Source organism: Emydura macquarii, unplaced genomic scaffold (assembly GCF_026122565.2).
Source record: "Emydura macquarii macquarii isolate MOO-44397 ecotype Brisbane River unplaced genomic scaffold, CSIRO-AGI_Emac_v2 contig_2897, whole genome shotgun sequence".
NCBI classification, from domain to species: domain Eukaryota; kingdom Metazoa; phylum Chordata; order Testudines; family Chelidae; genus Emydura; species Emydura macquarii.
Genome location: NW_027133034.1, coordinates 18,859,371 through 18,881,403, shown reverse-complemented (window position 1 = coordinate 18,881,403; position 22,033 = coordinate 18,859,371). Strand labels below are relative to the sequence as shown.

The 22,033-nt window shown below is 43.2% G+C and overlaps 1 protein-coding gene across 2 annotated transcripts in view; it reads right to left on the bottom strand.

The window, feature by feature from the left end:
* Positions 1-22,033, bottom strand: part of FBN2 (fibrillin 2) — a 277,388-nt gene that overhangs the window by 194,325 nt on the left and 61,030 nt on the right. The window contains exon 7 of one of the 2 annotated variants that reach the window (XM_067569251.1): positions 13,104-13,229. The exons of the other annotated variant lie outside the window; for it this stretch is intronic. Coding sequence (XP_067425352.1) covers positions 13,104-13,229 — 126 coding nt within the window. The remainder of the gene's footprint in view (positions 1-13,103; positions 13,230-22,033) is intronic. 2 annotated transcript variants of the gene reach the window in all.

Sequence of the window (22,033 nt, the reverse complement as noted above, 5' to 3'; positions counted from 1 at the left end):
CACAGATTCCATTCTTGGCTATAAGCAGGTAGTTATCCTGATGTCAGGAGATGGGTTAGTGGAAGCCCTCTGAAAGAGGACTGCCCTACAAAAGTTCGCATTCAGCATGGAAGCTTGCACTAGGAAATAATGTGAGGACTGAACTCCACATTTTTGCTGTGCATCTCTCTGATATGGGGACCTTCACCAGAGTGGCTGCAGAAATTGCCTGGGCATGGGTGGAATTACCATTGACTTGTCTGGGTGGCTCTTTCTTGGCTAAGGTCTTTCTTGGTGTTTCTTAATACAGCCCAAGCTCTACTTCAATAGTCTCTATGAGAATACCAATTGACCCTTAACTTTTTCAGCAAACATCACAAAGAGTCTGGGTGCACAGCTGAATGGTTTGGTTGTGTCCAAATAAAAGAACAAACATCCATTCTGCAGAGTTTATTTCTGCTCAGAGAGGGATGTGTTTTTGGAAAGAAAACCAGGAGGTTAACAGATTGGTTGATGTTGACATCCGAGATCACCTTACGCAGAAAAAGTCGGGTGAGGCCTGACACTGAGTCTATGTCTACACTGATGGCGGCAAAGTCACCACCATCAGATCGACTTATCTGGATCGACTGAATGGTCAGTGAAAACCTGCTCAGTCGATCCAGAAGTCGATGCACTACAGTGAAGACGGCGCGCAAAAGAGAAGCACAGCAGTTGACAGGAGTTACACAAGTTTTCTGCGTAGTTTGCGTAACTCCCGTTGACTGTCGCCGTATCGCCGAGGTGCATGTAGACTAAGCCTGACCCTTTGACTCCGGATGACTGTATATGACGGGCCTGCCATGAGAGCCTGAATCTCTCCTACCCATCTAGCACATGTGAGGGCCACCAAGAAGGCAGTTTCATCGAAAGGTGGCAGAAACACTATGTAGCCATAACTCAATGATCCCATCAGCACCAGATTGAGGTCTCATGAAGGATGGACTCTGAAACTGGTGGAAACATATGTGGAAGCCCTTTGAAAAATCTCAGCACCCTGGGGTGTGAGAAAACAGTATATCACTCAAGAGGGAGTTATTCAAGGATATCACTGGAGAGGCACCCAAGCTGAACTAAGGGAAAGTCTGGTTTGTTTCAAATAGAGTAAATATTATAGCTGGTATTGGAGCCGTTACTGGTGAAATATTCCAGATCCCCACAGGTATTGGGCTGTTACTGGTGAAAGCTGACACTGCATTGCCTAGATAAAGAATCCCCTCCACTTGAATCCATATGTTACCCTGGTCGAGGGTTTCCTGCTGCGAAGGAAAATGTTCTGCACTGCAGCAGAGTAGCTTCTCTCTGTATCAGTCATCCAGCCAGCTTCCCCACAAAAGCAAGGGAAATCAAGAGAAAGTAAAGTACTTGAACCACTAGCCTGATTGGCCTTCCAACATCTATTTACACTGCTCTTAACTGCAGCAAAAGATGAAATAATCAAAGAAAACCTAACAATAATTTAACTAGTGAAACTTCAAACTTGAAAAAAACTGGTTACCTAACTTTTGTAACTGTTGTTCTTCGAGAAGTGTTGCTCACATCCATTCCAAGTAGGTGTGTGCACACTGCGTGCACAGTCATAGGAAGGTTTTTCCTCTAGTGGTATCCATTGGGTTGGTGCAGCGCTCTCTGGAGTGGCGCCTCCATGGCGCTGTATATAGGACCCTGCTGACCTGCCGCCTCTTCAGTTTCTTCTTGCTGGTTGGATCCGACAGAGGGGAAGGCGGATGGGTCTTGGAAAGGAAAGGTATGAAAGGTAGGTAACTGTTTTTTCTTCTTTGAGTGCCTGCTCATGTCGATTCCAAGTAGGGACACCCAAGCTGTCCATAGAAGGAAGGGTCGAAGCCCACAAAATCACTGACTGGAGCACCACTGTCAAATGCTGCATCATCTTTGGCATGCTGAGTGATGGCATAATGTGACATAAAAGTGTGGACTGAAGACCATGTTGCAGCCCTGCAAATCTCCTGCATGGGGATCTGCACTAAGAAAGCTGCCAAGGAAGCTTGCGCCCTCATGGAGTGCACTGTCAGAGCTGGGTCTGGTACTTTGGCTGGTACTTTAGCAAGTCCTGATATAAGAGGTAATCCATGACGAAATCTTCTGGGACAATACTGGGAGACCCTTCATATTCTAGGCTATGGCAATGAAAAGCTAATTTGATTTATGAAAGGGTCTAATACATTCTATATAGAACGCTAATGAACGTCTGACGTCCAGAGAGTGGAGGCTGCATTCCTTGTTATTAGCATGTAGCTTCAGGAAGAACACAGGTAAAAAGATTTCCTGATTTGTGTGAAAATGAGAAACCACCTTAAGGAAGGAAAGCCAGGTGCGGTTGTAGTTGCACTGTATCCTTGTGAAATACTGTGTATGGGGATCAGAGGTCAAAGCCTGAAGCTCAGAAACTCTTCTGGCTGAGGTAATCACAACAAGGAAAGTCACCTTCAATGAGAGGTATAGGAGCAAGCAGGTTGCCAAGGGCTCAAAGGGGGGCCCCCATTAGTCTGCTGAGTATCAGCTTAAGGTTCCAAGCCGAAACTGGGTGGCGCACATGAGGGTAGAGCCTGTCTAGGCCTTTAAGGAAGCGGGTCACCATGGGATTGGCAAAGACTGAATGACCCCTCTTCCCTGGGTGGAAAAGCAGAGATTGCCGCTAAGTTTCCCTTTATGGATGACACCGCTAACCCTAGATGCTTCAAATGCAGCAGGTAATCTAAAATAAGAGGCTGCGAAGCATGCATTGGAGGGGTACCTTTCTGTACTGACCACATGGAGAACCTCTTCCATTTAGCCAGATAGGCAGCCCTGGTTGACGGCTTTCTGCTGCCAAGAAAAAATCCATGGTCCTGCATGATTAGGTCCAGCACTAAGGGCAAGGTGATCGGGGTGTCTACAAGAAGCTGCAGCACTGTTGTGTACCAGTGCTGTCTGGGCCAGGCTGGAGCTATCAGTATGATGGATGCCCTGTCTCTCTTGAGCTTGTGGATGAGTGGGAATGGCAGAAACGCATAGTATTGAAACCACGTAGTAGTGAATCCACATGAGGAGGAATGCGCCTGCAATCAATCCCACATTGTGGTTAAGGAAGGAACAAAACTGGTGACACTTCCTGTTGATTTGTGTTGTGAACAGGTCCACTTGGGGAAAGCCCTACCGTCGGAAAATGTCGTTCGCAGTATACGGGCAAATGGACCATCATGGCTGGTGAAGAAACAGCTGAGATGGTCCGCCAGTTTGTTCTGAGATTCAGAAAGGTAAGATGCCTCCAGGTGTATGGAGTGGGTGATGCAGAAGTCCCATTTGAGGGCTTCCTGGCACTACAGAGAGGAGCATGCTCCCCCCGTCTGTTTATATAAAGCACTGCAGTAGTGTTGTCTGTCATAACCGATATGCCTCTATGTTCCAGGTGAGATTGGAATGCTTAGCAGGCTGAACCGACTGCTCTCAGCTCCCTGACATTGATGTGAAGCAATAGGTCTGCCAGAGACCAGAGGCCTTGAGTTCTTAGCGACCCGAGATGAGTTCCCCACCCCAGCACCGAAGCGTCCATAACCAGCAACGCTGACAGCTGTGGTCTGGCAAATGGAACATCCCGCAAATTAGTTGAGGGTCAAGTCACCACTGAAGAGATTCTATGACCTAAGTGGTAAATGAGATCACCCTGTCCAGTTTGTCTCTGCTCGGCCAATAAGTTGATGTTAGTCAGGACTGGAGAGACCTGAATCACAGTCTCGCATATTGGACCACATACATGCAGGCCATGTGGCCTAGGAGCTTCAGACAGTTCCGCACCATCGTGAGGGAAAGTGGCTGAAGTTCTCTATCAGGGAGCAAATGGTCCAGAGGCGTTTCTGGTAGTAGTGCTCTGGCTTGGACTGAGTCCAATATTGCTCCTATAAATTATATCCTCTGTATGGGGGATCAGGTTGATTTGGGTACATTCAACTGAAGACCCAGATCAACCATATGAGACTGACCTGTGCTTCTACCTGCTCCCTGGAGCAGCCTTTGACCAGCCAATCATCCAGATATGGATACACCTGTAACTGGCATTTCCTTAGGAAGGCGGAGATGACCGCCATACATTTTGTGAATACTCTCAGGGCTGCCAAGAAGCCGAAGGGGAGGACCATAAACTCATAGTGAGTGTGTCTTACCACAATTCTGAGGACTCTCCTGTGGAACAGTACTATTGATGCATGGAAATAGGCGTCCTTTCGGTGGAGGGCGGCATACCAGCCCCCCAGATCCAGGGAGGGGATGATCGTGGCTAGAGTGACCATGCAGAATTTCAGTTTCTTTATGAATCTGTTGAGGTTCTGCAAGTCAAGGACCAAACTTTGCCTTTGGGATTAGGAAATATCTGGAGTAAAACCCCTTTCCCTTCAGATCCTGAGGGAGCTCTTCTATGCTCCTACTCATAGCAGTTCCAACACCTCTTGCATAAGAAATTGCTCTTGAGAGGGGTCCTTGAAGAGGGACGGGGAAGGGGGATGGGAGGGTGGGGCAGAACAAAACTGGAGGAAGTATTCCACCTCTACCATGTACAGTACCCATCAGTCTGATGTTATCTGAGCCCAGGCATGGTAGAAATGGAATAAACGGTTTAGGAAGCGGGGAGAAGGATCCAGTAACTGACCCAGAGTGCCGTCCTCAGGTGCACCCTCAAAGGGTTTGTTTAGGGCCAGAGGCTGTCTGTTTGAGCCCCAGCCAGAATTGGATGATTGCAGTGTCCTATGCCTATTGTCTCTACCCCTCTTCCTGCCTAGGTTGACACAGGTAGAATATCTGATTGGACTGGGCTTAAAATGTTTTCTCTGTGTGGAAGGCATGTGGATCCCCAAGGTTTTCAAAGTTGCCCTAGAATCCTTGAGGCTGTGGAATTTGGAGTCCATTTGCTCCAAAAACAGGCCCACACCTTCAAACGGCAAGTCCCGCATGGTAGTTTGGACCTCTGGTAGGAGATCTAACACCTGCAGTCAGGAACTCCTTCTCATAGCAACTGTAGATAACATGATCCTTGTCTCCAAGTCCACTGCATCCAATGTGGCCTGCAAATATATTCTTGCTACTGCCGTGCCCTCTTCCACCATTGCTCCAAATTCTGCCCTGGAGTCAGCCAGGACTAGACCTTTGAACTTCAGCATCACATTCCACGAGTTGAAGTTGTATCTACTGAGTATCGCTTGTTAGTTGGCAATATGGAGCTGGAGCCCCCCAGTGCAATAGACTTTCCTCCTGAAGAAGTCCCGCTTTTTTGGGTCTTTCAACTTAGACATCGGACCCTGTTGACTCTGCCTCTCCTTTTCATTCGCTGCAGCTACCACTAGCGAACTGGGTTGTGGGTGAGTGAAAAGGTACTTGTAACCCTCAGATGGTGTGAAATACTTTCTCTCTATCCCCTTTGTTGTGGGGGGGATAGAGTCTGGTGTTTGCCACAGCGTTTTTGTTGTGGTCTGAATGGTCTTGATCAACAGTAAAGCCACCCACACGGGGCCTTCTGGCATCAAAAAGTCCACCATCGGGTCCACTGACTCTAGGACTTCCTCCACCTATAGTTCTAAGTTATGAGCTACCTTTTTCAGAAGCTTTTGGTGAGCTCTGTTGGCCATAGGGATATGGGTAGCTGATGTTCCTGCTACCGCTTCATCCAGGGAGGAGGATGATGAGGCCTTAGGCACAATGTCGCCCTCCTGGATGACTGGGCCGTGAGGATCCTCCTGGTCCAGGATCTCTTGGCTGGTGCCGGGATCCGTCCCAGTACCGGGGTTGGCCTAGGTACCCCACCTCACCCCAGCAGCTGCCAGCAGCTCGGTTTCTCTGCTGGTGCCAGTCTCAGTGCCGCATGGTATAACTCTCTGCTCCAGCATAAATGCAGCATGACTCGTAAATGAGCTTGAAGCGACCAAGTAGGGATCTCTGGAGTGAGACTCCTGGGTTTCATGGTATGCCCACAAGGTCCAAAAGGGCCATTGCTGGGGCATCTGCCATGGAATAGGCCATGGTCCCATGAAGGATGCCCATCCCTTTTCCTGTAGTGGCACTGCTCCGACATTTGGAGGTATAGGACTCCGCCTCTGAGTCTGATGATTGGGACTGTAAATGAGGATACCATGAAAGTGCTGAGCGTGATGTGCCAGAGACCAGCATGAGGAGAAGGTGATGAGTGTTGCATCATAGCGGGCTTGCATCTGGATGTCACCGCACTCTGGGGCACTGGAAGTCTTAAGTCTGGTGCCTTCTCCACTCTGGCGAGGGACTGCTGTGCCATCGTGGCTATCAGGTCCCTTTCTGCCTCAAATGTATCTGATGTGGAGTCCTCCACTTGACTCTCCCTAGCCAGGGAGTCCATCAGCACCAGACTCGACAGCACTGTCTGTGGGGCCTAAGTTGATGGTACTGGGCATGTCTGGTGGCTCACTGAGCTGGTGTCCTTACCCACTGTCCGCACCATGGGTGAGCACCCTCTGTCAGACATCCTCTGTTTCTTCTGGGGTGCCAGTGAATGGGAGCAGTGCCATGCTGGCTTCAGTGTCAGCAAGTTTCTGTGCCGGGAGTCCTCGGCACCAAGCCCTTGTTTGGTGCCACGGGCTCTCTGACCAAGGTTGGAGCACTGCACACCAAGGCGCTAGGTGCTGAGTTCGGGGGGACCTGCAGGCGCAGAACTGCCTCCATGAGGATGTGTTTAAGGCAGACATTCCTCTCTTTCCTGCTTCTAGGGTGAAGCCCTCTGCAGATCCTCCAGCGATCTGTCTGGTGCAACTCCCCTAAGCACTTTAAACAGGAGTTGTGGGGAGCCCTTTTGGCATAGGCTTGTGGCAGGATCTGCAGGGCTTGAAACCTTGGGACCGAGGCATACCCTGGTACCCCAAGAAGGGAAGTCCAGAGAAGGGGGGAAACACCCCTTAACTAAAACTTATCTACAGACTAACTATTAACTAAGACTAACTCATGTATTTATTCTAATTATTTACAAGAACCGCAATAGAAGACTAAGGAGAGAACATTTGCCGAAGCAAGAAGAATCAAGCTCCTATGACTGTCACAGGCGGTAAGAAGGAACTGCAGAGGCGATGGGTCGGCATGGCCCTATATACAGCACCATGGAGGCACCACTCCAGAGGGCACCTGCACCGACCTGACAGGTACTGCTAGGGGAAAATCCTTCTGACAACTGTGCATACACACCTACTTGGAATCGACATGAGCAAGCACTCGAAAAAGAACTTGAAAAACTAGTAACTTCCTACGCGAAGAACATTGACATTGTGAGTTCTGTCTCACAGCCACAGAAGATAAGAAGGAATTGAGCATGGGTTGTGGCTGCCCCACCTTTTTTACCCTATGCTACAGAAAGGGAGAAAGCAAGTACAGTGAAAGGGTGGCTTCAATAGGCACTGCTATTCAAAATAATCTGACCTTGTATGCAGGGGGCGCTTGCACCCCAACCGTGGAATCTGTGTGAACAATCACTCAAAGAAGAGTAAGTGTTACAATTTTAAGCTCTGTCTACATTAGGAAAATTCAAAAAAAAATTGCACCAACATAACTATGTCGATGTATTACAACAGCACAAATTTCTATAATGTAGACAGTCTCTTCCTTCCTTCCTTTCATCTTAGTACAGTAGGACGCTAGCCAGGTAGGAAATATAACCTTTTTGATTATTCAACTTGAAATGACAATGAATACTTCAAACCACAGATACTGTTATCTGATTTCAGTTCTGTCATGTACATTGTCTTAAATTGCCTACACTCCCTTAGTTAAACACCATATACAGTAAAGGGGACATTCTTTACTGGTTGTACCTAGTTCATTCATTCTTCCTTGTGAACATTATCTTGGAAAATTGTTTTAAAAAATTATTAAAAAGAGCTTTTGATGATTTAAAGGAGCAAAATGCAAAGCACGTTTTAATTGCCCTCTTGAGAAGTAGGAATATCTTTGAATAAGCTCTCTTGGCATCAGTATGCTTTATTTTATGCCAGGCACAAACATTACATGTTCAAATTTCTGACCTACAATCAGCCAATATAAACTCATGTAAGTATTTGTATACACTGGCATCCAGGACACTAATAAAATGCAACACCACGCCACACTGAACAGGTCATTTTAAAGAAGTATATCCTTCTGAAACAGCAGGGGAAAAAAAAACAAGCAAGTGAACAGATATGAATGAAAAAATACAACAAAAATAGTTTAAACATTAAAATGATACATAATCTGCTTTCCTTTTACTGTTTGACATAATGAGAATATTTTGGTTTTGTTTTACTCTGTTCTGGTAAATCAAAGAAAAAGAGCAAACTCTTTTTCAGTGAACACTTATCACCCAATTTGCAAGTGGTTATTTTCTGTGAGCTAATTAACTTGTTTTAATATCTTGACTTCTACATATAAGTTTACAATATGGTTTCACTAACTATTTGGGTTGTGAATCTAAAGCAAACCCCGAATGTTTTCCATTACTCCATTACCATTACTTTGAGCCCAAACCTGTACTTGTCCCTCATGCAAAACTCTGATAGATTTCAGTGTTTCACATCTGTTACAGTGAACAAAGCATGCAACAAAATAACACACATTTCACACATTTTCTTTGAAATGTGACCTCAAGCATTAACACATATTCTGTCTTGAAACTAGTTCTTTACTGTTTGTCTAGAATGAGGGTGTTTGCATCTCTTCTGCTCTTCAATTGCTAGTGACAAGGTGCCATAAAATGGGATTCAATCTAATCCTAAATGTATTAGTACAAAGAGTAATTAGATAATATTCTGACTGATAGTAAAGGGGATGCATACATTATCAATTCATTGTTTAGTTTAAATTAAAAAATATGGGTGCCACTAAGATCTGGCTTTAGCTACATCTAATCTATTTGTTAACTTTTTTTTGTGACCCTCATAGAGTGGAGAAAGGTTTAAGAATGGGGACTTCTCAGAAAATATAACAAGTCCTCACCTTGACCAGTGGTGGTGAGGAGGGGGAGGGGAGAGGAGAGGAGAGAATTAAACAGAGGCATTCCTTCTCTGTCCTGACAGTCAGGGCCACAGGGAAGAAGAGGGGGATCTCTTTCTTCAGTCCAGTGAGTTCTGTATGAGGTCCTGGAGACAGCTGCACCTTTGAAAAGCCATGTTGGAACACCACCTGGCCCACTCAGTCAGACAGCCAGGAAGATATTGGGGAGGCACTGCACTTTCTGCTCATTCTGTTATCTCCAATAACCCACTTGTCATGTTTACCTCATGGGCATGTGGAGTCTGTGACATTACGCCTGGAAATGAGGAGGCGAATGAGTGACAGCAGAGACACTGCATGGCCACCTCAAAGTGACATTCTTCCCCTCAGGAACTGCAGAAGCATCAACAGCTATACAGCCAGGGCATGATACAGAGCTGCTGAGAGCTCTGTGCAACTGACATTGCCAGGATCAGGATTTGATTAATTGATCTGAAATTATATCATAATTGTCACCAATGAATGTTATCTTTGTTCAGGTGCTATCCTTTTCATTTTAAAAATACCTTATCAGGGCCTGTCCTTGCAGCCTTTTTTTGAGAAAGATTCCCACTGGCTCCCAGGGGAGTATTGCCTGACTGAAGATACGAGTCAGGCCTTCCATTTCCCTCCACCATATAATGCACTGCTTGTCCACCCTAAAACTCCCACTGATTTTATTGGGCATTGCAGGTGCACAAAGAATGCAGGATCTTGCCCTTGGTGTATAATGTATTCAGGCATAAATTGTAGAATCTGACATTGAATAAAGGCCTTCCACTCAGCAATTTAAAAAATGGAGTCAGATGGCTATAAACACTAACAAAAAAACTATTTCTAACACGTACTGCCTGCACAATAGCTGAATAAAATGTAACTGTTTAGCATTTAGTTGTCTTCACTCCATTTTTCAATTGACAAGCTGAAGATTAATCTGTTTGAGTCATCTCAAATTTTTTATTCAACGCTTCTGTTTATTATTTATTCTAACGCTAATATATTTGTTGTTGAAATGATTGCAAGTAAATACTTTTGGATTTTGTGCAGATTATTTATTCTCTGAGACTTATTAAAGCTGGGCTTGAATGGCACTGAAAAATATACTGTATTGCCAACATTTTTACAAGCATAAATAATTCTATTTCTAGTCACAGATCCTATAATACAATTTTTTTTATAGGTGGGGTGGGCAGCACTACCAAGTACTAAGGCTGCTCAACACTTCCCATTATAAACCTCTGTTTTCACTTGCTCATAATTTTCCCAAACTTTAACAATTCGGGCTAAATCTTTTCATGCTCGGTGAATGCCTCAAGCTGAATTTTTTTGGAAAATTTCAGCCAAAACAGTTCAACTGTTTCTGAGAACTAGGCTAGGGAAATGTATGTTGTTTTGCCCATGTTTAAAAATTCTGGCAACCTTTTATTTGGAAACATCTAGTGCAACACCCTGGAGAGACTTCAAATTCGGCAGGGGCCGGCCTTTGTGTCAGGGATGTGCTGTTTGCAAACCCTGTGAAAACTTACCCAAATCTGGCCAGGTTATAAGCTTTTGAAAATCACAGTTCACACATGCTCAGTAGAGACTTGCTAGAGCTTAGCAGTCAAAAGCTCAGAAGCTTCTGTCCTCACTGACCACACCTGAGCCTCTCAAAGCTCTTAGTGCTGATGGCTCTGTGCTTACACCATTTCCACAGAGTGACTGAGCATGCTCCATCCCCTCACAGCTCCTGCGTGTGATTAGACTGCACGTCCCATCTCCACAGCACTAATGAGCATCTCCAGCCAGAGTTACAGGAACTGAGAAGAACCAACATTCTTGGGCCCACTCATCTTCCTCCCCCACACTTTTTGCAGGCAAATAAAGGCAAAGCACGACTTTCAAACCTCTGACCCCACACTCCACCTGCTCCCCAGACTTCTGCATGTTCCCAGGAAACAAACACCCACCACCTGACTCCTTGCCCTGCCCATCTGCTGCTTCACAGCTTCTATGGAGAAAACCAAGGTAGACTGGAGTCAGGCTATCCATGCTGCTCCTCATGGCTCAGCCCTAGATGAGGCCTGGCTCTTGTGGAGTCCCGCTGCAATTTCAGTCCAAGCCCTGTCATTTTGCCACTCAAGCAACAGATCTGAATCAGGATGTATGCATAGTGAAGTATGAACATGGATAGCACGGCAGTAAATCCTGGGTCCAGCAACTGTACGTGCAAGTTTACACAGCAGTGTGGACGTTCAAACCCAGGTTTAGAAACACTGAGTCCATAAGCCCAGCACTGTGGGACCTGTGTTTACAATGCAGTGTAGACATACTCTACAATATTCTGCTTCTGATATTCCCTGACCCTTGCATGTCTCTGTGGTCCCTAGGGAAGTCCCCTTGGTCCACTTGCCAGGGTTCTGGAACTCCCTGGCTGTCTTCACAAGGGCAACCTCAAATACATACACACAGCTCCTCTTGCTTCTCAGCAGTGTGCTGGGGTCTGGAGGAGAAAAGGCCCTCCTAGCCCCAAATTCAGACACAACAGCAGCTCTGTATGTTATTGATTAACAGCTTCTTGCAGAGCTTGGAGAAGAAAATGCACACAAGTTTCTCCCAAAGTAATGCATGAGCATGGTGTCATCATGCTACACCATGAGAAAGAAAATAAAACTGACCATCCACGAAAGAGGAAAACTGGTTATACATAAAATATTGTCAAGTGCATAAAATAAGACTGGAAGAGCTGAGGGAACAACATCCTTTAACTTTTGTTGTTTATTTGTTTTTGTTTTGGTCTTTTTAATAACATTCAATGTTTTGTATAACAACATAGGCACAAAATTTTCATATGGAAATGTTATTTTCAAATTGATGGTGTTGTTTTAATTTCAACCTAAATTTCCAATCCTAATATTTGATTACTGACTGTTACAGAGGCAAGACCAAGGCTACTTCAAAATTTGGCCACAGATATCTAACCACATTTGTTTGTTTTTAAATGAACTCAACTCAGTACCAGAGAAATCTAGTAGCTTATTTAAACTGCCTTTTAACTGCAAACCAAAAAACTGCACTAAGAGCTTTCTCTCCTATCAGACTTGAAAGTAATGTTATCTTTGCTTTCTAAGAAAATGTTGGAAGGAATAAGTAAAGTTCTCATGTTCTTGTTTCTTTTAATCACATGGCAACTTAGTAAATTCACAAAAATAAATCTTGAAATAAACTGATGTACATCAGAAGGTAAAAATCAAGCAATAATTTCAGCTGTAAACAAATTTCACTACTGCGAACATCTAAAATGCACAAATTACAGTGACACCTCTCAGACGAACAGTTCATAAATTACTAGAATTGTTGAGATTATATAGAGCAATATACACTTGGTTTCCATTACATTGGTTTGAAACTACACAAAGTTTTGCTCTTAGCCAATCAACCTATTTACCAAGTAAGCACTCTATTTGTAGAATACCAACAGTGTCTGAGTCTCAACTGGAGTGGTAAATTAAACAAAAATTAAACTCTACTGCACTAAAATGATGTAGGGATATACTCTCTTATAGGGGTTGTATTTAGCCAAGTCCTTCTTTAACAGAAACTGTTATATAGTGGTAATTTCTCAATAATTTCATCAAATCAGCTGTTACTATGATCAGTAGGTTGATGATATCCATTAAGATTAGAATGTTTTGAACTTTAAAAAAAAAAACAAACATGATAATCCAATTGCTTCCAAATGCTGTTTTGTACGTTCAGCATTTTCTCCTTAATGTTTTTTTTATTTTGGAATAGGATTATTTTCTACTTTATTCAGTTTGTCAGGCAAGTTGGGAAATTGTCTAATGGAAAGTATGAACAACAAAGCAGATATGGATGTGATGAGCCCAGTGATGACGACTAAGCACAGTACAAATACAACTGACAGTGCCTCTCTACATCAACAGCTAAAACCCTAAATTCTGCAAACTTTTTCTTTCATTACCAAAAAGGCTCCAATCATGATCCACTGCACGAGTCTCTAGAACCACAAAGAGACACTTTATTCTGAGTCAATGATCACCATTTAGGAATGTTCTCTGACACTATGCACTTACCTTCACATTTCTGAGTTGCCTCATTCTGTCTCTGACCAGCAGGACACTTGCACTCATAAGAGCCAACTGTATTAATACAGTTTCCTCCTGAGCAGACCCCTGGTATAGCCTGGCATTCATCAACATCTACAAAGAAAAAAACAGTAGTTTGCTTAAAATCAGACATTGCTTGAGTTACAGTTCTGATAAACAGGTAGACAGCTCCATCTCTGAAATTATTCTGAAAAATAACCATTATTTGCATTATCACATTTCTGCATCTCATCATAAATTTGGAGACCACTATTTGTGGCAACAACAGAGCAGTTTGTCATTGACCCTAACCCATGCTTTATTCCCCTTTCACCTAAATTATAAATTGTGATATAATAGATTAAGCATGCAACATTTAAAACCTGTTAGATTTCTCACGCTAGTGTAAATATGGAGCCGGCACATTTAAGTCAATGGAGTTACACTTGTGTAAAACTGACATGAATGAGAAGAGTATAGTGCTCTTAGAATGCAAGTCATCATGCATGGGCATTTCACCTACTTATATATAGGTTCTTACCATATTATGGTCCATATCACCATGGTAGCTGAGCTCACTAGACATGATTCTCCTCTCTCACTCATGTAAGAAGTCAATAGTTACACCAATGTAAAACTGGTGTAAGTGAGAAAAGAAGCAGCACATTATGTTTAACCTGTGTGTATTTGAGCATGAGAACAAAATCTGTCTTCTGGCAGATTTTCAGAGAGTGAGTGATTCAGTGGCAATCAGGACCAACACAACAGAACGCATTGCAAAGACAAAGCCTGCATAGCATACTGCAGAGAAAAAGGGTGTAATGTGTTTGGTAGAATTTGCATTACAACGTAAGAACGGCCATACTGGGTCAGACCAATGATTCATCTAGCCCAGTATCCTGCCTCCCAACAGTGGCCAATGACAGGTGCTTCAGAGGGAATGAACAGAACAGGTAAGCATCAAGTGATACATCTCGTCTGCCATTACCAGTCTCTTGCAAACAGCCATCCCTCCTATGCTGGCTAATAGCCATTGATGGACCTATCCTCCATGAACTTATCTAGTTCTTTTTTGAGCTCAGTTATAGTCTTGGCCTTCACAATATCCTCTGGCAACAAGTTCCAAAGGTTGATTGTGCATTGTGTGAAGAAATACTTCCCTTTGTTCTTTTAACCTGCTTCCTATTAATTTAATTTGATTACCTTTGTTTTTGTGTTATGAGAAGGAGTATAACACTTCCTTATTTACTTTCTCCACACCCTTCATGATTTTATAGACCTCTATCATATCCCTCCTTAGTTGTCTCTTTTCCAAGCTGAGAAGTCCCAGTCTTATTAATCTCTCCTCATATGGAAGCTGTTCCATACCCCTAATAATTTCTGTTGTCTTTTCTGTACCTTTTCCAATTCCAATATATCTTTTTTGAGGTGGGGCAACCAGATCTGCAAAAAGTATTCAAGATGTGGGCATACTATGGATTTATAAAGAGGCAATACAATATTTTCTGTCTTATTATCTATCCCTTTCCTAATGATTCCCAACATTCTGTTAGCTTTTTTGACTGCCACTGCACATCGAGTGGATGTTTTCAGAGAACTATCCGCAATGACTTCAAGATCTCTTTCTTGAGTGGTGACAGCTCATTTAGATCCCATCATTTTATAATTGGACTTATGTTTTCCAATGGGCAAGACTTTGCATTTATCAACATTGAATTTCATCTACCATTTTGTTGCCCAGTCACCCACTTTTGTGAGATCCCTTTGCAACGCTTCACAGTCTGCTTTGGACTTAACTATCTTGAGTAGTTTTGTATCATCTGCATATTTTGCCACCTCACTGTTTACCCCTTTTTCCAGATCATTTATGAATACGTTGAACAGTACTGGTTCCCCCAGTACAGACTCTTGGGGGACATTGCTATTCACGTCTCTCCATTCTGAAAACTGACCATTTATTCCTACTCTTTGTTTCCTATTTTTAACCAGTTACTGATTCAGGAGAAGATCTTCCCTCTTATGCCATGACCTCTTACTTTGCTTAAGAGCCTTTGAAGAGGGATCTTGTCAAAGGCTTTCTGAAAATCTAAGTACACTATATGCACTGGATCACCCTTCTTCACATGCTTGTTGACCCCCTCAAAGAATTCTAGTGGATTGGTGAGGTGTGATTTCCCTTTGACTCTTCCTCAACAAATTGTATTAATCTATAAGTCTGATAATTCTGTTCTTTACTATAGTTTCCACCAATTTGCCTGGTACAGAAGTGACACTTACTGGCCTGTAATTACTGGGATTGCTTCTGGAACCTTTTTTAAAAATAGATGTCATTAGCTATTCTCCAGTCATATGGTAGAGAAGCTGATTTAAATGATAGCTTTCATACCACAGTTAGCAGTTCTGCAATTTCACATTTGAGTTCTTCAGAACTTTTGGATAGATACCATCTGGTCCAGGTGACCTATCACTGTTTAATGTATCAATTTGTTCCAAAACCTCCTCTAATGACACCTCATTCAGAACAGTTCCTCAGATTTTTCACCGAAAAAGAATGGCTTAGTTTAGGAATCTCCCTCACATCCTCAGCCATGAAGACGAATGCAAAGAATGCATTTAGTTTCTCCACAATAACCTTATCTTCCTTGAATGCTCCTTTAGCATCTCGATCGTCCAGTGGCCCCACTGGTTGTTTAGCAGGCTTCCTACTTCTGATGTATTTTTAAAAATTTTTGCTGTTACATTTTGATTAGCTGTTCTAGCTAGCTGTTCTTCAGATTCTTTTTTGGCCTTCCTAATTATCTTTTTACACTTCACTTGCCAGAGTTTATGCTCCTTTCTATTTTCCTCAGTAGGATTTAACTTCTGCTTTTTAAAGGATGCCTATTTGCCTCTAACTGCTTCTTTTACTTTGTTGTTTAGCCACAGTGACACTTTTTTGGTCCTCTTACTATGCTTTTTAATTTGGGGTATACATTTAAATTGAACCTCTATTACAGTGTCTTGAAAAAGTTTCATTGAAACTTACAGGAATTTCACTTTTGGCACAGTACCTTTTAATTTCTGTTTAACTTCCTCATTTTTCTGTAATTCCACTTTCTGAAATTAAATAGAACTATGGTGGGCTGCTTTGGTGTTATCCACCCCCACAGGGATGTTAAATTTTATTATATTATGGTCACTATTACCTAGAAGTTCAACTATATTCACCGCTTGGACCAGACCCTGTGCTCCACTTAGGACTAAATCAAGAATTGCCTCTTGTCTTCTGCGTTCCAGGACTAGCTGCTCCAAGAAGTAATCATTTAAGGGTTCAAGAAAGTTTATCTATGCATCCCATCCTGAGGTGACGTGTACCCCGTCAATATGGGGATATTTAAAATCCCCCTTTTATTATTGAGTTTTTTATTTTTATAGCTTCTCTAATCTTCCTGAGCATTTCACAGTCATTATCACCATCCTGGGAAGGTGGTCGTTAGTATATCCCTACTGCTATATTCTTATTATTCAAGCAAGGAATTACTATCCATAGAGATGCTATGGCACAGTTTGGTTCATTTAAGATTTTTATTTAATTTGACTCCATGCTTTTTTTCACATAGTGCCATTCCCCACCAGTATGACCTATTCTGTCCTTCCAATATATTTTGTACCCTGGTATAACTGTGTCCCATTGATTATCCTCATTCCACCAAGTTTCTGTGATGCCTATTATATCAATATTCTCATTTAATACAAGGCACTCAAGTTCACCTATCTTAGTATTTAGACTTCTGGCATTTGTATATAAGCACTTAAAAATTGTCACTTTTTAGCTGTCTGCCATTATGTGATGTAACTGAATGGGACTCTTTTTCGTTTGACTGTTTCTCATCAGATCTTATGCATATTTTATCCTCTTCCCTCTTCTCCACCTTAGTAGGATACAGAGAATCTCCAGTAATAGATCCTCCCCAAGGGATATCTCTGTCCGAATCACGTGCTCCTCCACACGTCAGCTTTTCCCCAGCCCTTAGTTTAAAACTGCTCTATGATCTTTTTAATTTTATATGCCAGCAATCTAGTTCCATTTTGGCTTAGGTGGAGCCCATACTTCCTGTATAGGCTCTCCCATTCCCAAAATATTCCCCAGTTCCTAATAAGTCTAAACCTTCCTATACCATCATCTCATCCACACATTGAGACCCTGCAGTTCTGCCTGTCTAACTGGCTCTGCACGTAGAATGGGAAGCATTTCAGAGAATGCTACCATGGAAGTCCTGGACTTCATTCTCTTTCCTAGCAGTCAAAATTTGGCCTCCAGGACCTCTCTCCTGTCCTTCCCTATGTCACCGGTATCTACATGTACCATGACCACTGGCTAGTCCACAGCACTACACATAAGTCTGTCTAAACATCTCAAGTGAATACAGGCACCCTGGTCTCCAAAGCCCATATGCAGTCTCTGAGGGCCAGAAGCTGCTTGCACCAAATGCCCACATATGCCACACATGCCCATTGGGCAGATAATCATATATGCTGCATTCAATGCAATAAATTGGATAGCCCCCACTCTATTGCTGGACTTCTGCCTGTATTCTCTTCTTACTCCTGCAGCTCTTTCTTTTATTGTTGTTTGTTCTTTATAGGGTGGGAGGGTTTATTGTCTTTAGTTTACAGAATGTTAATGAAGTATATCTACATCCCTCCCCCCCTCCCCCCCCCGCCTCTAAACTCTCTCGCAAAACTCCCCTTAGGAGTGGGCTTTTTAAACCCTGGTTTTCCCTGAGTAGCCCTACCCCCTGGTTAAGGGTTGGTGGGTGCTAAAGGGCTTTGGGATCAAAGCCTCCTTAAGAAGCTCTCAGCCTTGCTTAACAAGCTGCTAGGATCAGCACACAGACCACACAATAACAGGATCAACAAACAGACCACACAACATACTTCAGTCAAGCAGCAAGCACACCCCAGACACAAACACACATACTACAGACAACTAACTCACCCCAACGGTCATATATCACTCCTCCTTCACCTGGAGAACTGCCTCGCAAAACTCCCGTTAGCTGATCTTGTTTGCTAGCATTATGGACAGCAAGGATTATAATGAGCCTTCTATTATTTATGTCATCACATTCTGGAACTACTTCAGTGAAGCAGAAAGTAGGACACAGATTTCACAGACTTCTTAGTGTGGACCTCCACAGTTGTTAAATTATACTTTTATATAATTTATTCCATTTTCATTCTTTCTCTGCAGTTCATCACAGATTTCTGCTGTGCTTTAACATGCACTATTTCCCATTTAAATTATATTTCCTTACCAACTTCATTACCAAATGGATTAAAAAAAAAAAAAGTACCTTTGCAGTGAAGTAGAACCAACATCGCACCCATAACTTTAGTTCATTACAAGCTTATTCACTGCAAAAAGAGGCCAAGCTGGCAAAACCCTTGCTTTTTTTTTTTTTTTTTTTTAATTCTACAAGGTGTGAGCCAATAACTTTTCAAACACATCAATTACAATGTTATACTTTTAAAGCGCAATAGTCCTACACATGTAAAGCATTTTCCTTATAGGTGAAAACATCCTGTATTTCTGTAGTTTACTATCAGCACAGCCCCAATGAATGAATTTGTAACTGCTAGATCAGATGAGTAGTTAAAATAATACAGAGGATCTTACAGAGATCTCTCTAAAATAATCAGTGAAGGCTACAGCCATACAGAGGAACTCTTTGTACAAAAGGTGGGGGTGAGCAGAGCAGCAGGCTTCAGGCTAATACATGATGTACACATTCAAATGCTTAGTCTCTTATTAGCTTTCACAGCAATCCTTTAAAAAGTTCTGTTAAACTACAGTGCTATGAAATTTTGGAGTTGTATGTTTATTAAGTCCTTTACAATAAACAAAAATTGATTACATGCCCAAATGCTCTGCTCCATTTCTGTGAACACAGGGGAGTCAAAACCTGCAGATCCTAGCTAGGTAGAGGCACTTCCATTACATTATACCTTTGTCTCTAAAAACCTCAGATGCTCCTCCACAGGAGCTCACAAGACATCCAAATTTGTGGATTTGGAGAAGGCAGACTGGATCAGGGTTGGGGCAACTGTGCTGCTGCCCTGCTCTTTGCTGATAGAGCAATGAAAAGGAAACTGAGTACAAACCCATCTTGTTTCCTAGCCTATACGTGGGAATAACCCACATACAGGATAACAGAGCACTTAGTGATTATAAAAGATGTTGGAATTGAAAAACAAACTCCTTTATTCTTTCAAAAAACAGCACTTTACATCAGCAATGTATCATGCACCAACCTTGTTTTGGTGGGATCAAGTTCAGAAGAGTGTACTCCTTTGTCTACAGTCATAAATTAAGGTCAGATACACAGAGCTGGCTTTAGCATTTTGGATGGTCCTGCCCTGTCCTGCCCTTCCGATTCTAATCACTCCACTATGCAAAGGACTGATTTTCGGATTTTGAGGAGGCATTCAAGGTTATTCTTTCTGTCACCATAAAGAATGGTTACTTGCCTTTTAACTGTTGTTCTTCGAGATGTGTTACTCATGTTCATTCCCAATTTAGGCGTGTGCGCGCCACATGCACCGGTGCTGGAAAACTTTTCCCCCTAGTGGTACTCATACAAGCCAGCTCTAGCGCCCCCTGCAGCGGCACGCACATGCGGCTGCATATAGGCGCTGCTGGTTCCCCTCCCTCTCGGTTCCTTCTTGCTGGAACTCTGACTGAAGAGAAAGCACTGGGTTTGCAATGGGACATGAGCAACACATCTCGAAGAACAACAGTTACAAAGTAAGTAACCATTCTTTCTTCTTCGAGTGCTTGCTCATGTCCATTCCTAATTTAGTTGACTCACTAGCAGCGTCTCCAGAGGCGAGCAGGAGTTCATGGATGTAACACTTGAAGCACCACTCTACCAAAGCCAGCATTGTCCCAAGCTTGCTGTGTTAAGGCATAGTGGGACACGAAGGTATGTACTGATGACCAGGTAGCTGCCCTGCAGATGTCCAATACGGGGACATGCACTTGGAAGGCCGCAGATGACGCCTGAGCTCTCGTTGAGTGAGATGTTAAGGACACTGGAGGCGCGACTCCAGCCTGCTCATAACAGGCTTGGATGCAGTCCGTGATCCACTTTGAGACACACTGCTGACCCTTCATCCGGTCTGCAACCGCCATGAAGAGCTGTGTAGAATGACAGAAGGGCTTAGTTCTGTTGATGTAAAATGCCAGGGCCCTTCTGACATCGAGAGAGTGCAGGCACCTCTCTTCACTGGAGCTTTGTAGTTTGGGGCAAAAGTGAGGTAGGAAAATCTCCTGATTCAGGTGAAAATGGGATATCACCTTAGGCAAAAAGGCCGGATGTGGGCGTTGTTGGACTTTGTCCTTATAAAACACCATGTATGGTGGTTCTGATGTTAGTACCCTGATCTCGGACACTCACCTGTCAGATGTGATAGTGACCAGGAAGGTGACCTTCCAGGACAGGTATGTGAGGGAGCATGGGGCCATGGGTTATAAGGCAGTCCAGTGAGCCTGGATAGGACCAAGTTCAAACCCCACTAAGGAGAAGGGTCTCTTATCGGTGGGAAAAGCCTTCCCAGTCCCTTAAGAAACCTAGTCTTGTCTCTCTTCACTTTCAGGAGGACTTTGTGGATCAAAGGTATCAGCAAGAAGGCGTACAGGAGGCTCCCCGACCAGGAGAGGAGAAAGGAGTCGGTGATGGAGCCCACACTGAGGCCCTGACGGGAATAGAAGCGACGGCACTTCCTATTGTCCCTGGTGGCAAAGAGGTACACTCTCGGATTGCCCCACCTTTGGAAGATGTGAGCTACAACCTCTGGATGGAGAGACCACGCATGACGAGAGCAGAAGGTCCTGCTGAGATGGTCCGCCAAAGAGCTGTTACCCCTGGGAGATGAACTGCTATTGGGTGAATATTGTGACCGATGCAAAAGTCCCAGAAGTGCATGGCCTCTTTGCATAGGGTAGGAGATCAGGCCCCCCCATGCCTGTTGATATAATACACTAGAACAATGAATAAATCACTAGATTTTAGAAAGAGAACTTGCGAAGGCAAGAGATGTTCCAGCACCGTCATTGGTGGCAAGAAGGAACTGAGAGGGAGGGGGAGCTGGCAGCACCTATATGCGGGTGCATGTGTGTGCCACTGCATGGGGCGTTAGAGCCGGCTTGTATGGGTACCACTAGGGGAAAAAGTGGATGGGCACACACACCTAAACTGGGAATGGACATGAGCAAGCACTCGAAGAAGAAATATTCATACTACCACCAGCCTCCTCTTCTGTAGAAGAGATAGAGCCAAGAGGCTTCTACAAGTTATCAATTTTTTAAAAATATCAGGGATCATTTTCCATATAAGCCATGACAATGAGGGCCACTAGGCCTCCAAACAACAGAAAGCTTTATGAGGTGAATTTTAGATTACTCCTTTACTTCTTCAATTATTTCAATATAAAATCCAGAGAAGCCAGCAATATAAAAAGTACACTGTCTACTTAGAAGTCACCCTTGTATCTAAAACTTCCCTTATCTACTTCTGTTAAAAGAATCCTTTTTGATTATTATAACAAAGGATTTGAGAAAAAATATTTTTCATTATTTTTTTCAGTTGGTTTAATTTACTTATTTGACAGCATTTAGTGCACAGTCACTTTACCTGTTTCCCATAAACAGTCGGCCAGCTTCCTATTCAGTGTGTGGGGAGGAGGTTTTTAGTTTTGTTTTTTTGGTTTGTGTTTTTTTTAAATCAAGCAATAGGAAGATAGAAGTATTTTAAAATAAAGAATGTGGTTGCAAAAGCATCTATGTTTCCCTCATTCTTTTTTCCCCCACATTAACATCCATTTTATTTGGCTCTGATTGTCCTCTACCCCTACTCTTTCCAGTGATACATTGCCAA